At 38.7% G+C, this 16,073-nt stretch overlaps 1 protein-coding gene across 2 annotated transcripts in view; it reads right to left on the bottom strand.

The window, feature by feature from the left end:
• LOC107693681 (serine/threonine-protein phosphatase 2B catalytic subunit alpha isoform-like) overlaps positions 1–16,073 on the bottom strand; it is a 58,835-nt gene that overhangs the window by 1,673 nt on the left and 41,089 nt on the right. The window contains exons 7-13 of one of the 2 annotated variants that reach the window (XM_016493149.1): positions 13,622–13,699; positions 13,338–13,432; positions 12,738–12,863; positions 5,994–6,071; positions 5,239–5,323; positions 3,445–3,542; positions 2,902–2,949 (exon numbers count right to left, since the gene is read on the bottom strand). In XM_016493149.1, coding sequence (XP_016348635.1) covers positions 2,902–2,949; positions 3,445–3,542; positions 5,239–5,323; positions 5,994–6,071; positions 12,738–12,863; positions 13,338–13,432; positions 13,622–13,699 — 608 coding nt within the window. The remainder of the gene's footprint in view (positions 1–2,901; positions 2,950–3,444; positions 3,543–5,238; positions 5,324–5,993; positions 6,072–12,737; positions 12,864–13,337; positions 13,433–13,621; positions 13,700–16,073) is intronic. The other variant, XM_016493157.1, reaches the window with a different exon arrangement.

Raw genomic sequence — 16,073 nt, forward strand, 5'->3', positions numbered from 1 at the left:
ATTTATATACATAATAAATATACACAGTACACACACATATATTATGTAAACAAAAAATGTAAACTTTTATTTTGGATGCGATTAATGACGATTAATCATTTGACAGCACTAATATATATATATATATATATATATATATATATACATATATTAGTGCTGTCAAATGATTAATCGTCATTAATCGCATCCAAAATAAAAGTTTACATTTTTTGTTTACATAATATATGTGTGTGTACTGTGTATATTTATTATGTATATAAATACACACACATGCATGTATATATTTAAGAAAAATATGTTATGTTTATATTTTAAATATATTTATATTTAATGTAAATTATATGAATATAAATATATACATGTAAATATTTTCGAAATATATACTGTATACTGTATACATATATATATATATATCAATTTCAAAAGTTTGGGGTCAGTATGATTTTTTCATATTAACAATAAATAAATAAATAAAAAATAATACTTTTATTCTGCTAGTATTACAGTTCCCACAAAAAGCCGCACAAGTGTTTTGAACATTGATAAGAAATGTAATAAGAAATGTTTCTTGAGTACCAAATATCAGAATGATTTCTGAAGGATCATGTGACGCTGAAGACTGGAGTAATGATTGCAGAAAATAAAGCTTCGCCATCACAGGAATAAATGACATTTTAAAATACATTTATTTAGAAAACAGCTATTTTAAATTGTAATTATATTTCTCAATATTACAAATGCATCAAACAAATGCATTCTTGGTGAGCGTAAGAGACTTCTTTAAAAAACATTTAAAAAATCTTACAGACCCAAACTTTTGAACAGTACTATATAGCTCGATTATTAAAAAAATAATCAATGGAGGACTAATAAAATAAAATATAAATTTATTAAACAATAAAAATGTAAACGTATAAATTACTTACCAAAATGGAAAATAGACATTTAAAAATTCAGATTTAAAAAGTTAAGTGTAACAATAAAATAACGCATTAATACATGATTTGAAATTGACAAATAGACATACTGTAAGTTAAAAGTACTATTTAGTATACTTTTTAATCCAATTACTAATATTATTATAAACAATATTATAATATAATTATACATAGTAAATTTTACTATATAAAATATAGTAAATAATTTATTTACTAACATTTTAATAAAATAATACTTTAACATTACTAAACACAACTTTTAAAGTCATTGGTCAGTTGCACTTCCTAATCCATTTGCCAACTGCTTTTTTTTAATATTCATTTTTATCCAATTGGAAAATGCTAAAGAATCTCAAACTGAATTTTACACACCACACCAGCCTTAAAGTTTCCTCTGAAATGAAAAGCTTTAAGCCATTTAAGAGAAAATATCAAGATAACAAGTCAAAAGACTGGAAATATGGAGATCACCCCACCCTACCTGCTATTTTAACTATTTTGTTGATTTTTTATATAGAGGAAGTAGAAACCCCTTGAGTCCATCCATGTGTGTATCACTGAGGTGAGCTGGTCTCAGAAAGCGAGAGGTTGTAGAAGAGGAACACACTCTGGTTGGCTGAGAGTTCCTGATTGGGAATCAGATGCTGATTCCCAATCAGATGCTGATTCCTAATCACATGCTATGCCCACACTAGAACCATGAGGGCCAGAGGAAAAGCAGCGCCCGACAGAACATATCCAAAAATCATGCCTCCAGTTTAGATGCTACCTCAAACCATCATGCAAGTAGTAAAAGGCATGTTCCCTTAATGTCACCACTCCAAAAGGGCACAGCAAATATCTGATTAAATTACAGTTGCTGAAAAAAAACACTGACTTTTCTGTACAAATAGCATCTTGTGATTCCTTAGTTACATAATGGCTGTGTCTACAACCTAAAAAACACTGCACTAGCAGGCAATACAAGGAGGTAGGAAGGGATCAAGGCAAATCTGAATATGAGGATACTAAAATGCCTTCATCTGGTTGCTTTCTGAAGCCAGCATACAATAGATGTATCCTTCAATGCCTTCCTGCATTCAATTTGAGGATTGGCTGTAAATTTGTATATATTGTTGAAATTAGAAACATAAAATTATTTATGTAAATATACACTACCATCCACATGTTTGGAGTCTGTAAGATGTTTTAATGTTTTAGAAAGAATTATGCTCATTCTAATATGATGATTTGGTGCTTAGGAAACATTTCTTATGATTATCAGTGTTGAAAACAGTTGTGCTGCTTAACATTTTTGTGGAAACCGTGAAATTAGTTTTTCCAGGATTTTTTAATAGATAGAAAGCATTTTTTAATAGAAATATTTTGTATCATTATAAATGTTTTTACTGCCAATTTAATGAATCGTTGCTAAATAAAAGTATGAATTAAAAAAATAAACCCAAACTTTTGAACAGTAGTGTGAAATGTATGCTTGGTTATCTGTAAAGCTCACTTGAATTTGGTTATTTGATCATTTGATGTGATGTTTTGGTGCCTAAAATTCACTTGTGCTGTCTGTTTAGTCATTGACTGACCGGATAATAAGGCAGGTGCCTTGTGTTTTGGACACAGCCACAGTGTTAACTAGTAAGCAATCCAGACTATGACAGATTTCTTGAAAACTATTTGACACCAAACTGTTCCCAGACATGTGCAGTGCCCCTTCGTAGTGATCGGTGGCTTCCTGGTCTTGTTGCTCTTCTCTAATGTAGTGTGTTAGTTAGTTAGAGCAGTCAACTTCAGAATGTGGTGACCCTGGCGGAAAATCCAGCATACGACGATAGATGTGTTTTAAAATGTGTTCCCAACTGGAAGGTCCCATGTTGAACAAGAAACAAACCAGATACCAAACCATCTACCATTCCAAAACTCATCTACCATCGGAAATTGGATTATGCCCAGATACATGTCCTGGAATTACCTTCTCCATCTTCTTCCGTCTCGATGGCTTCAATGGCTTCGACGGTTGCTGGAGGGAGAGGAGGGGAGTGTGTTATACCTGAACAAGCCATGCAACAGCAGTAACGCACAGGCAGCAGTTGTGCACAAGCAGCGCCGGGCGCCGGGACGCATGCACGCCAACCAGACTATGGACCACAGACTCAGACAATCCCCTCAACCATTCGCACTTTGCAAGAGACTTCTCCTGCTTTCCACGCTTCCTGTGCTCTAGACACCCTACGAGCCTCTCAGAAACTCATTCTCACCCCAGTTTACCATTGACGGGTAAACCGACCCACTAATGTGTCCATGCTTTGAGGGAACTAAAAGAGCAGCACCCCAAAGCTTGGAGTTGTCAGAGGATACAGAAAGAGACAGATGGAGAGACAGGTGGAAGGGACAGGGACAGACATAACAGAGACAGAAGAAGAGGAAATAAAAAGAAGCAGGAAAGAGAGGAGGAGGAGGAGACAGAGGGAGACAAGAACCAAGGAACATGGCCAGTACTGGATCATGTGCTCACCACTCTGTATAGTCTGCTTGCCTCCAGAAAGCACCCCGCTGGGGAGCATCCCGGTAGGGGTCAGACCCTTCAGGGTCAACACATTCTCACTCTCCTCTCTGCAAAGACAGCATAGAACTATCAGAAATAATAAAATACACATTACTGATATTTCACTACCATTTAAAAGTTTGCAGTCGGTACATTTTTTTGGATGTTTTTGAAAGAAGTCTCTTATGCTTACCAAGGCTGCATTTATTTGATAAAAAATACAGTAAAATTGTAATATTGTGAAATATTATTACAATTTAAAATAACTGTTTTCTATTTAAACATTTTTTAATGTAATTTACTGCTGCAATGCAAAGCTGAATTTTCAGCACCATTACTCCAGTCTTTAGTGTCACATGATCCTTCAGAAATCAATCTAATATGTTGATTTGGTGCCCAAAAAGTATTTCCTTTCATTATAATTGTTGGAAACAGTTGTGGAAACCATTTTTTTCATGATTCTTTGATGAACAGAAAGTTCAAAAGAACAGAATTTATTTGAAATAAAATAATTTATAAATTATGAATTAATTAATTTCTTTAAAAAATCTTAATGACTCCAAAATTTTGCATGGTAGTGTACATATGAAAATGTCTCGAGTTATACAAACTTTATATTTAGTACATTAAAAAAAATGCAAAAAACGGGGGTCTGTCGAAAATTTCGGAGAAAAAGGTAATATTTACTGAAATTTACATTATTAGACTCATTCTGCATTCCAAAGGCTGGACAAAAAACATGATATAAAGAAAAACGAAAGAAAAAAAATTATAAATATATACGTGCTCATATTTGGCTTTAGTACACTGGCAATTTAAAGGGATAGTTCACCCAAAAATGACAATTCTGTCATTAATTACTCACCCTCATGTTGTTCAATCCCGTAAGAGCTTTGTTTATCTTCGGAACACACATTTTTGATGAAATCCGAGAGCTTTCTAACCCTGCATAGACAGCAATGGAACTGACACGTTCAAGGCCCAGAAAGGTAGTAAGGACATTGTTAAAATAGTCCATAGGACATCAGCGGTTCAACTGTAATTTTATGCAAGAATACTTTTTGTGCACAAAGAAAACAAAAATAATGACTTTATTCAACAATTTCTGCTTCTCCGTGTCAGTCTTCGATGCATGTTCACGAGAGTACTCTTGTGAACGCGTGCCAACTGTATTCTTGTAGCTTCATAAAATTAAGGTTGAACCACTGATGTCACATGGACTATTTTAACGATGGTCAGAAAGCTCTCAGATTTCATCAAAAATATCTTCATTTGTGTTCTGAAGATGAACGAAGGTCTTACGGCTTTGGAACGACATGAGGGTGAGTAATTAATGACAGAATTTTCATTTTTGGGTGAACTATCCCTTTAATGAATGTTTTCTTAATAATCTAACTTTTACTGGTTTTCTCACATAGTATAAATGACTATATATAGCAAAAAAAAAAAAAAAACCCGCTACCCTTATATTTTAGGAAAGAAGTCTCCCAAAGATACTCTCCACATAAAACTTGCAATTTTATGTTACAACCACAGACGTCAACAGAGAGCCCAGAATTCCATGCTATTCCTTTTGAAATACTTTCTTTAAAATACCTTCTGTACCTTTAAAATAGTTTCTTGCATCAAAGTTTTGTGTTGCAATGAATATCAGCCATATCTTGATTTTAAGAAGCCTCTCCTCTATCTATCTACCTGATAAGCAAAAGTGGTCTCATAAGCATGTGACCCAGCTGACCGCAGACTGAATGACTCCATTTGTACCTGAGCACGGAGAACATCTTGGCCATCTTCCCAATGGCACGGATCTTGTTTCTAATCACCTCTTTCCGGGCAGCTGCTGCATTGGCTGTGGGTGGAAAGAAAAAAATCAAGCAGTCTCAGTATAACCAGAGGCTAAAACACCCCAGAAATGTTTATATTCTTACAGAAATTATGTGTATTGTGTTGGCGGCAGTTTTGGGAGCAACTAACCTAAAGAAGCGACACTACTAACTATTTTTTCAAAGTATTTTTTTACAAGCTACTTTTTCACTCACATTGTTACACTGTATAAAGTGTTTAGCATGAATTGGATTCATTCACACAAAACCCTCATTGTTTTTTGAGTCAGAAAAATACTGCTTCTGTTAAACTAAACAATATTGCTAAAGAATAATTACAGCTTGTAGTTGTAGTTTACATTTCTTTAAATTATAAGTAGCTTGTAGCTTGAAAAACGTTGGTTTTAAACTAGTCTCCCCAATACTGGTACAGTAGTTACGTTAGCGGCTAGCAAAGTCAAGTACTAGGACAAACCTAAGGACTATTACAAGCACAGTATCACAAGAGTGCTACTTAACAGGAAATATACTGAAAGAACTATGAGTCATAATTCAGGATGTACCTGACGTCAAAGAAAAGGCCCTTTCTGTCGAGAAATCATAATCATGTTTCATGCTGGGGAATTCATAAATTACATTCATCTTCTACATGCAATATAAAGTACACTGTGGAGCAAACGAGTGAAGATGTCTCACCGTCAAAGATCTCGTCTCCATCATTCATCAGCTCATCATCAGAACAGATGCTCAACACATTTACCAGCATCTCCGTGACTGCAGGCAAAACAACAACACTCAATCACAACATATCAAAACAACATTCAGTTGAAAGTATTGGACATTAGCAAAAGCTTTTTTGTCATTTCTGTTTTATCTTAAGGAAAAAATATTGATGATTGTCAAGTTTTGTGTTAAGATTTTTGCATTAAAGGATTAGTTCACCCAGAAATGAACATTTTGTTGTTTATTATATTTATTATGTATAATAATATACATAATAGCTCCGATCATGGCATCCTCCATTCACCGGTTGTTGACGTATGTAAATGCCGTGCATAAAGACTTCTCTGTTGGCCGCTTCAAAGTTCCTGCTGCCGGTGCGAATGCAACCAGGAAATTGGTTCTCTAGGAACCCCCCTGCTGGCTAGTTCCTAGAACTACGCGGTGCGAAAGCCCCTAATGGGCTACTGAATCATTGGTTTACACGATTCGTTCAAATTGGATTAATTCAGAAACTAAACACCACTGTGTTGCTCAGAGATGCACAACAATTCTGCTGTGGCTTTTTTTTTGCAATATTTTTGTTGGCTAAATTGAACAAAAACACACAAAATTGTGTTTAAAATATAGCACAATATTAACCTATTATGCAAAATCCACTTTTACATGGTGTTTGGACGTATATGTGTGTTGGCAGTGTGTGAACACAACCACCCTACAATGATAAAAATCCACCCACTCCTCATTTTTTAATCCCCTTTAAACCAAGTCAGTCTCACTAGGCCTGCCATTTTGATTCTCATGCAGTGTGACGTCACATTGCATAGGGCTGGGCCACGGGGGTTGATTGACAACTCTGCATTGCTATAGTTTCCGCCTTCAGGGGTTTATTTGCTGTTCTCCATTTTCTCCGCGCTCGAGCAGCTGTAAAGTCAACAATGTCTCGCAAGCAATCCCAATGTTCTGTGTTTGGATGTAAGACTGAACATAAGAGTCTTAATTTTCTCCCAACATCTGAGCTGCTGAGGACGCTGTGGATTACTTTCATTTTCGTTTTTCAAGGTAATGTGCCTCAAAATCTACCTAAATACGTGTATCACTCCAGACTCCTTTGTGAATGTCATGTCGTTATAGTGCTTAGCGTTTTAAACGTATTTGCGTACATTAAGTATTTTTTAACTGATCTGTGCTGCGATTGTGAGATGGCGCCGTTCGTAGCGCGAGATTCGTTCAGTAGCGCGGTTGCGTGGCTCGGTCAATTGATCCGCGCCGATGACAGGTCAGCGCGGCGTGAGCTCTGTAACATCGCACTGTTTTGTCCCACTTTCAGTACATTTGGCTTCCCATATGTACGGCTAAACACCGGTTCTCTCGCTCTCAGTTATGTTGCTTCTACCAGCTGTTTCTAGGTATATGTATGCAATGCAGAGACGTATACAAGACGCCCTCTTCTGGAGACGGGGTGGGAATATGCAGCTCATTTGCATTTAAAGAGATACGCTCCAAAACAGCTCTTTTTTAGACACACCCCAAAAATTACATTTTCCAGCTGTTATAATAAATGATCTGTTGGGTATTTTTGGATAAAACTTCACAGACACATTCTGGGGACACCCAAGACCAATATTACATCTTGTAAAAAGGGGCATAATAGGTGCCCTTTAACTTCTTATTTACTGAAATGTTGTATAAAATCACATTTGCACTCGTGTTCTTCGTGACAAAAACAGCACTTGTGTGATATCGCCCTCGCTGCTCGTGTGATATCGCTTATCATATGATATAAATATGAGACAAAAATATATATATATATATGTCACACTCCGCTACTGTGAGGAGCACGGAGCGAGGAACGAGGAGTTGACTGCAAATACAGAGACTTTAATAATATCCGAGGAACCAGGAAATCACACGTAGCGGGGAAAGACGACATTCAATACAGGATGTGGAACTAAGAACAGGAAACACTTTAAATACACAAGACATGACAAGGGGAAGACGAGAAATACCTGGGATCAATAAACATAATTAAACATGAGGGAAAACTGGGTCATGGAACACGTGCGGAACAAAACACAAGACACAGGACTGACATTACTCCCCCCTCCCGGAAGGAGCATCCACGCGCCCCACAACATCCAACGGGGAGGGGGGGTGGGCGCTCTGGAGGCCCCTCAGGACAGACACGGGACGGCAGGCCTCCAGAGCGGTAGCTGTTCTCAGACCCATGGTGGATCAGGCAGTTCAGGGCGCCATGGCAGACTAGGAAGCCATGGCGGAGCAGGCAGACTAGGAGGCCACGGTGGAGCAGGCAGACTAGGAGGCCACGGTGGAGCAGGCAGACTAGGAGGCCACTCAGTTATGTTGCTTCTACCAGCTGTTTCTAGGTATATGTATGCAATGCAGAGACGTATACAAGACGCCCTCTTCTGGAGACGGGGTGGGAATATGCAGCTCATTTGCATTTAAAGAGATACGCTCCAAAACAGCTCTTTTTTAGACACACCCCAAAAATTACATTTTCCAGCTGTTATAATAAATGATCTGTTGGGTACGGCCGGTGCCCTATAACCCCCCCCCAAAAAATACTTGGGGAAAATCTCAACTGCTATGGCCCTCCGTGGGCCTGACTCGGGAACTGTGGCCCTCCTTGGGCTAGACTCGGGAACAGGAGCCCTCTCTGGGCTAAACTCGGGGACTGGAACCCTCTCTGGGCTAAACTCGGGGACTGGAGCCCTCTCTGGGCTAAACTCGGTAACTGGGACCCTCTCTAGGCTAAACTCGGGGACTGGAGCCCTCTCTGGGTAAACTCGGGGATAGGAGCCCTCTGTTGGATAAAACTTCACAGACACATTCTGGGGACACCCAAGACCAATATTACATCTTGTAAAAAGGGGCATAATAGGTGCCCTTTAACTTCTTATTTACTGAAATGTTGTATAAAATCACATTTGCACTCGTGTTCTTCGTGACAAAAACAGCACTTGTGTGATATCGCCCTCGCTGCTCGTGTGATATCGCTTATCATATGATATAAATATGAGATCTCTCTGGGCTAAACTCGGGAACTGTAGCCCTCTTTGGGCTGGATTCGGGGGCTGGAGCCGACACTGGAGCGAGCTCTGGGGCTGGAGCCGACACCGGAGCGAGCTCTGGGCCTGGAACCGACACTGGAGCGAGCTCTGGGGCTGGAGCCAACACTGGAGCAAGCTCTGGGGCTAGGATGAGGGCGGTGAACAGTCTTTTTCTCCTCATCCTCCTACTTTGGTTAAGAGGTGAACGGCGCGGCCGGCAGGCTTAAGAATGCCGCGGCCGGCGGGCTAGACTGAGGAGCGGCTGGTTTGGGGCCAGATGCTCTACAGACACCGGAGGATCCCCTCCCTCCAGCTTAGTCCCGTGGTCCCGTGGAGGTCCATGGGGCAATGGCAATTGGCCCCGTGCCAGAACAGACAGTTGATGGTGGCGTCATCTAAAGCCGTTGCAGCGGCGAGCCCGCAGAACTCCCAGGCATACTCGATGAAGGGAAGATCTCTACGGGCTAGGGCAATGAAGCGTGCCGCGATCTCCATAATCACAGGGGGAGAAAAAAAAAAAAAACACGGGGAGAAGGGGCGCCGCTTACTTTCGGTTTTCGGGGCTAGCTCGATGACAGGTCAGCGCGGCGTGAGCTCTGTAACATCGCACTGTTTTGTCCCACTTTCAGTACATTTGGCTTCCCATATGTACGGCTAAACACCGGTTCTCTCGCTCTCAGTTATGTTGCTTCTACCAGCTGTTTCTAGGTATATGTATGCAATGCAGAGACGTATACAAGACGCCCTCTTCTGGAGACGGGGTGGGAATATGCAGCTCATTTGCATTTAAAGAGATACGCTCCAAAACAGCTCTTTTTTAGACACACCCCAAAAATTACATTTTCCAGCTGTTATAATAAATGATCTGTTGGGTATTTTTGGATAAAACTTCACAGACACATTCTGGGGACACCCAAGACCAATATTACATCTTGTAAAAAGGGGCATAATAGGTGCCCTTTAACTTCTTATTTACTGAAATGTTGTATAAAATCACATTTGCACTCGTGTTCTTCGTGACAAAAACAGCACTTGTGTGATATCGCCCTCGCTGCTCGTGTGATATCGCTTATCATATGATATAAATATGAGACAAAAATATATATATATATATGTCACACTCCGCTACTGTGAGGAGCACGGAGCGAGGAACGAGGAGTTGACTGCAAATACAGAGACTTTAATAATATCCGAGGAACCAGGAAATCACACGTAGCGGGGAAAGACGACATTCAATACAGGATGTGGAACTAAGAACAGGAAACACTTTAAATACACAAGACATGACAAGGGGAAGACGAGAAATACCTGGGATCAATAAACATAATTAAACATGAGGGAAAACTGGGTCATGGAACACGTGCGGAACACGGAGCGAGCTCTGGGCCTGGAACCGACACTGGAGCGAGCTCTGGGGCTGGAGCCAACACTGGAGCAAGCTCTGGGGCTAGGATGAGGGCGGTGAACAGTCTTTTTCTCCTCATCCTCCTACTTTGGTTAAGAGGTGAACGGCGCGGCCGGCAGGCTTAAGAATGCCGCGGCCGGCGGGCTAGACTGAGGAGCGGCTGGTTTGGGGCCAGATGCTCTACAGACACCGGAGGATCCCCTCCCTCCAGCTTAGTCCCGTGGTCCCGTGGAGGTCCATGGGGCAATGGCAATTGGCCCCGTGCCAGAACAGACAGTTGATGGTGGCGTCATCTAAAGCCGTTGCAGCGGCGAGCCCGCAGAACTCCCAGGCATACTCGATGAAGGGGAGATCACCGGAACAAAACGACAAGACACAGAACTGACAATATATATATATATATATATATATATATATAATAGTGCTGTCAAAATTAGCGCATTAACGCATGCAATTAATTTTTTCTAGTTTAACGTCGTTAAAAATAGTTAACACCGTTAACGCAGGGGCAGGGCTAGGGTCAGCCACCCCACTCACAACAGCTGCTTCTGCCTCTTTTTTTTTTGACAAAAATTCTGTTTATTTAGGCACGCAGAACGTCTTTACCACATCAAACAGGAGACTTTTCAGATGCTCCACTTCGCCTCAGCGCCAGGCACGAGTCCAAACGAACAGGTGATGAGGAACTTCAGTACAACATCAGTGAACTGATGTCAAATGAGATGTTGTCAGGCCATATGTCAGTAAAAACAAATTTTCTTCTCCTGTCTGCTGCTATACTGTGCTTGTAACACATGCTCTTCAATTGCACTTATACATAAAAGGTTGTGAGAAAACACAATGCATGTCAGATCCGCGTCACGTTTAGCAGCGGCAGCTCTTAAAGAAATAGCAGCCAACAAACCTAATAACCCAGAAAAAAGAAAAAAAAAGAGGAAATCAATAACATTTGTAGCTTAAAGGATTCAAATTAGAATTCAGTGTTTGATAACTTTATTCAATTTCTGTGTATTACCTACTTGCTGAAGGGCACAGGTATGACATTTATTATAATGGGTTTATGTGAAGATTGTTTTAAGTTCACTTAAATTAGAAGTTTTTATTTTCTTAAGTCTAATAAATGTTGATAGCTCTTGTAATGTTGAATGGCTAGTCAATGGTTAAATATTTGGATAAAAAGAACAGTTTCCTAGAGACATCAGTAGTATTGGTATCAGTATCACTCACCTTCAATCATAAAAAAGGTGCGATTAAATAAATATTAAAAATATACTCTTTACATTTTTTTTCTACATTATTAAAAACATTATTAAAAAGTATTGGTACAAGTGTACCAACAGTTTCTCCTCCACAGCAGGGGTTCAGAATCGAAGGCAAACCTTTGTGAGTGTCTTCCTGAGATATAAAAGTATATTTAAAAACTTGAATGTTAGGCGGTATTAATTGCGATTAATTTAAGAAAACAATTTGTGAATAATTAAAAATGTTTAATCGATTGACAGCACTGATATATACTGTATATATATATATATATATATATATATATATATATATATACTGTATATATATGAAATAAATAAATACAAACATTTTTTTTATTTTTTTTTTTAAAACACAGAGCGACGTAGGTATGTTGGGGCGTGTTAGAACGAGCCGTTTTAGGTAGGTGTGGCTGACTCTTAACTTTTATAAAGAATATCTCTTTGGATTTGAGACTTTAGTCTTTGCAACTTTACAGATCTTCTTTATGCACCAAGAGCTTGTAACACTCCAAAGAGAAAGGAAAAATTGAAATCGCATCATATGACCCCTTTAAGTTAAATTAAAAGTTGTTATTTTTAAAGTCTAATAAATGTTAAAATTGATAGCTCTCATTTATAATTTAATGTTAAATGGCTATAATCAATGGTCAATTTCATAGAGACATCAGTATTGGTATACTCACCTTCAGTCATAAAAAAGATGCCACTAAACAAATACTTAAAAAAATATACCGCCTTTATGTTGTTTGTACATTGATTTGAAGATTGCATGTGAAATTATTACAATATAAAAGTATATTTAAAAACTTGAATGTTAGGTGGGATTAATCGTGATTAATTTCAGAAAAATATGCTATTAATTAATTATTTTTTGAATTGATTGACAGCACTAATAATTATATATATATATATATATATATATACACATTAATATTTCATTAGAGTTAATAATAATAATATATATATGAAATATAGGTACCTTTCTCCCCCACAAATGGCAGCGACCAGGTGAAGACATCCATGAAATTTGGCAGCCAGTAAGGATGAGGGGAGCAGTTAAACTGCCGGATGTTCATTACATTGTTCTCATACTTCAGGACGGCAGCTGAGGAAGTGAATAATAAGAAAAAGTGAGCCTCCAGCTTATGAAAATTCGCAAATCAATAATATGAGAAATAATCTCAAGAGAGCGTGGCTTCCTGAGCCGCTGGGTTTGTTTCCTAATCGACTAATTCAAGTGGAATCGCTGTCTACATTTTTGGCTGAAACATTGTGTACACACAATGATATGACAAAACCCAAGCTAAATTAGCTTTATAAGGAAGAACATGTCAATCAAACATGGTGTTAATACATCTGGATATACAGTGTATCAATTCTGTATGTGGCTGAACATTCATTTTCACAAAAAGCCTCCACTAGATGGTACTGCTGAGAGGTTGACCATGTTCCATCAGCGGATGATAAGACCACATGGATGGAGTCACTCAAGCTGATGGTCCTGCCCACGCTCTCATCCAGCTCTCTGTTCCCATCACAATGCTCCATTTTTCTCGCACATAAGGAAAACACGACTCACCTTTATTATTGTAAACATCAAGGTAGTTTGGCGCAGAGAAAATGGTAATTAGGGAAGGGAAGCCAGTGGTCTGACTCTTCCTGTACATCCGGTACCTTTTAGAAGAGAGAGAGAGAAGACAAACACACTTTAATTTACTTTTAATAGACAAAATGTTTAGAAAACTGTGTGTGTATGAAAAAAGTGTACCCTTAAAAGTACACCTTAGTACCTTATCTACACCTAAAGGGTGCATATTAATACACAAAAATTGAAATACAGAGTGAAAAACAGGTAATACATACCCTGCATCCTGTGCTTCATGTGCTCGAATGATTGATAACAAGTTATTATTCTGTAGGAAGTCACAGACAGCCGGATAACTGCAATACAGAGATTGAGAGAAGGAAAGGAGAATGAGAGAGAAAATAAGAGTCAACACTGAGAAACTGTGGGTGGACGTGTCTCATTAATGTTGTATTGTTTTTTCAATGCTTTCCACTGTCAGCCAACCAAAACATTCATGTGTGAATGGAGCATGGGTGCAGTTCAACATGTGTCCAGCAGGGGCAGCGTGGGCTCAACTGTTGTTGTGCAGCATTATCATGTTGTTAATAGATATCCTGAGAAAGAAATCCTGTTTTTTGTTTTTTACATATTTGCAATTATAGTTCATATATCTATAGAATAGATATAGAATACATTCACAGTCTCAGCAGACCCAATATGATTTGAGTTTCAATTAAATTACTCATTCAAAGTATTCAATGCTGAATCAATATTTTCATGCCAAGAATTTTTGTTACATTTTGCAGTACATTTTTCATATTTTTGGTAAAAATAAGGTCACTATTCAGAGCAACTCAATTCTTTCAGTAACACTGTTTCCACTGTTTTTTTTTAACAAATGCATTGCTCCTCATTAGTTAATGCTAGTTAATGCATTAACTAATGTTAACTAATGGGACCTTATTGTGTAGTGTTGCGATTGTTACTTTTCATTTAAACTCAGAATGACAATACAATTGCTATACACTAAAATAATAATAAAAAAACACTGCAATATCATAGTATTTGTTTTACTTCTGGAACCATTGGGTTTTCCTACAGGGATTGTAAAAAAGTCTTTGTTAAAGTGTTATATGCCATCAACTAAGCCAAACAGCTACAAGGTGAATCATAACATTACAAACTTTGATTTAAAGCAAGAAAGTATTTGAAAATCAGACAAAAAGACAAAATTACAGCTGAATACTTAATGGCTTTGGTGAGGGAAAAAAACTACAATCCCATGAAGCGCTGCAAATGACAATAGAATGAAGAACAATGGAGAGTTATTTAACTAATAATTTTATATTTGTTTATTATACATATGGAAACAATATATTTTATTGCAAAATATGCATAAATATACATATAGTTAAGTATTTTGACAGCATAGCAACTGCCGCCTCGATTACGTTATAAGTTCATGGTAATGGGCGTTCCCTGCAGAGCACTTTTGGCACAATTTGCTCACCATGACTCTGATTAGTGGAATTTTCAGTACAGAATCATGGGTAATGTAGTTTTCATGACAAATTCAACTGTTAAAGAGAATTAATTTAAAAAGCTTTAAAAATAAGAAAAAATGCAAACCAATGGCGTCAACAAAAACATATACATTCAATTAACAACCTCAGAACTCACAGTTTGGGTTTATGGGCTTATAAGTTCATGTCAAAAGTCACTAAAATTGAAATTTTAACTTCCAGGACCCTGACTGTTGCTCTCTGCCGCAATCAAAAAACTGATTTACTATATTATCCTTTGATTTCCACCCACAGACAAGGAGATGTTAGGCAGAATGTTCATGCAGCTCTTTTCCATACAATGAAAATTAATGGAGATGGATGCTGTCAAGCTTCACTGTGAGAAAGCGTTAACATATGTTTGCCTACAACCCAGAGAGTGTGTAAAGGAGGGTGTGAGCTGCTCTCTGTCTTTCTCTCTCTCGTGTCGTCGGCTAATGAGGGGGCACTGCTGCTTTACCGCTGCTCTCTACCAATCACTTCTTCCTCTGCATCTGTCTTTCTCTTTCGCTATCACTCGCTCCAGTTTGGGAAGAGGAAACGGGTCGTCATGGCAACACCACACTGCAGAGCCCTTGGGGATTGTGGGATAGATCGCGAAGCTGAGTTGCCACTGCTGGCTGCAGTGTAAGCTCTTCACTCACTCCTTCCATCTCACTCTTTCTGCTGACTACAGTGCGATGCAAAAGGCTGAAAGGGCATCCCCCCATCTCCTCTTCTGACAGCTTCACCCAAGTCTTGCATGACCAGATGTTTGATCAGCATAAAATCTGATCCACTTCAAACTTAATCTGACAAAGAAGCGTCCACATATGGCACTTTTCCACTGCATGATACGGCACGGTACAGCTTGGTACGGTTCACTTTTGGGGGGTTTTCCACTGGGTACAGTACTTGGTACCTGGTACTTTTTTTAGTACCACCTCGGTTGAGGTTCCAAGTGAACCGTACCGTTACCAAAACGTGACGTGTAAACTCTGCTGATCACGGATTGGCCGGAGATAATCGTCACTAGCTGCGTCACTGAACTTGCGACACAAACACAAGAGAACTGCTAGATTTAAATCAGCACAGCCAGCGAAGGGTCGAACGCAACTGTTTTAAACGAGTGCACCTTTTTTTAACAACCAAAAAGTGGCTGTTTCGTTGTCTGTTGAGGAAGTACAGACGTTCCTCTCGTTGATAG

The sequence above is a fragment of the Sinocyclocheilus anshuiensis genome, unplaced genomic scaffold, assembly GCF_001515605.1.
Source record: "Sinocyclocheilus anshuiensis isolate Anshui unplaced genomic scaffold, SAMN03320099.WGS_v1.1 scaffold817, whole genome shotgun sequence".
Taxonomy (NCBI): domain Eukaryota; kingdom Metazoa; phylum Chordata; class Actinopteri; order Cypriniformes; family Cyprinidae; genus Sinocyclocheilus; species Sinocyclocheilus anshuiensis.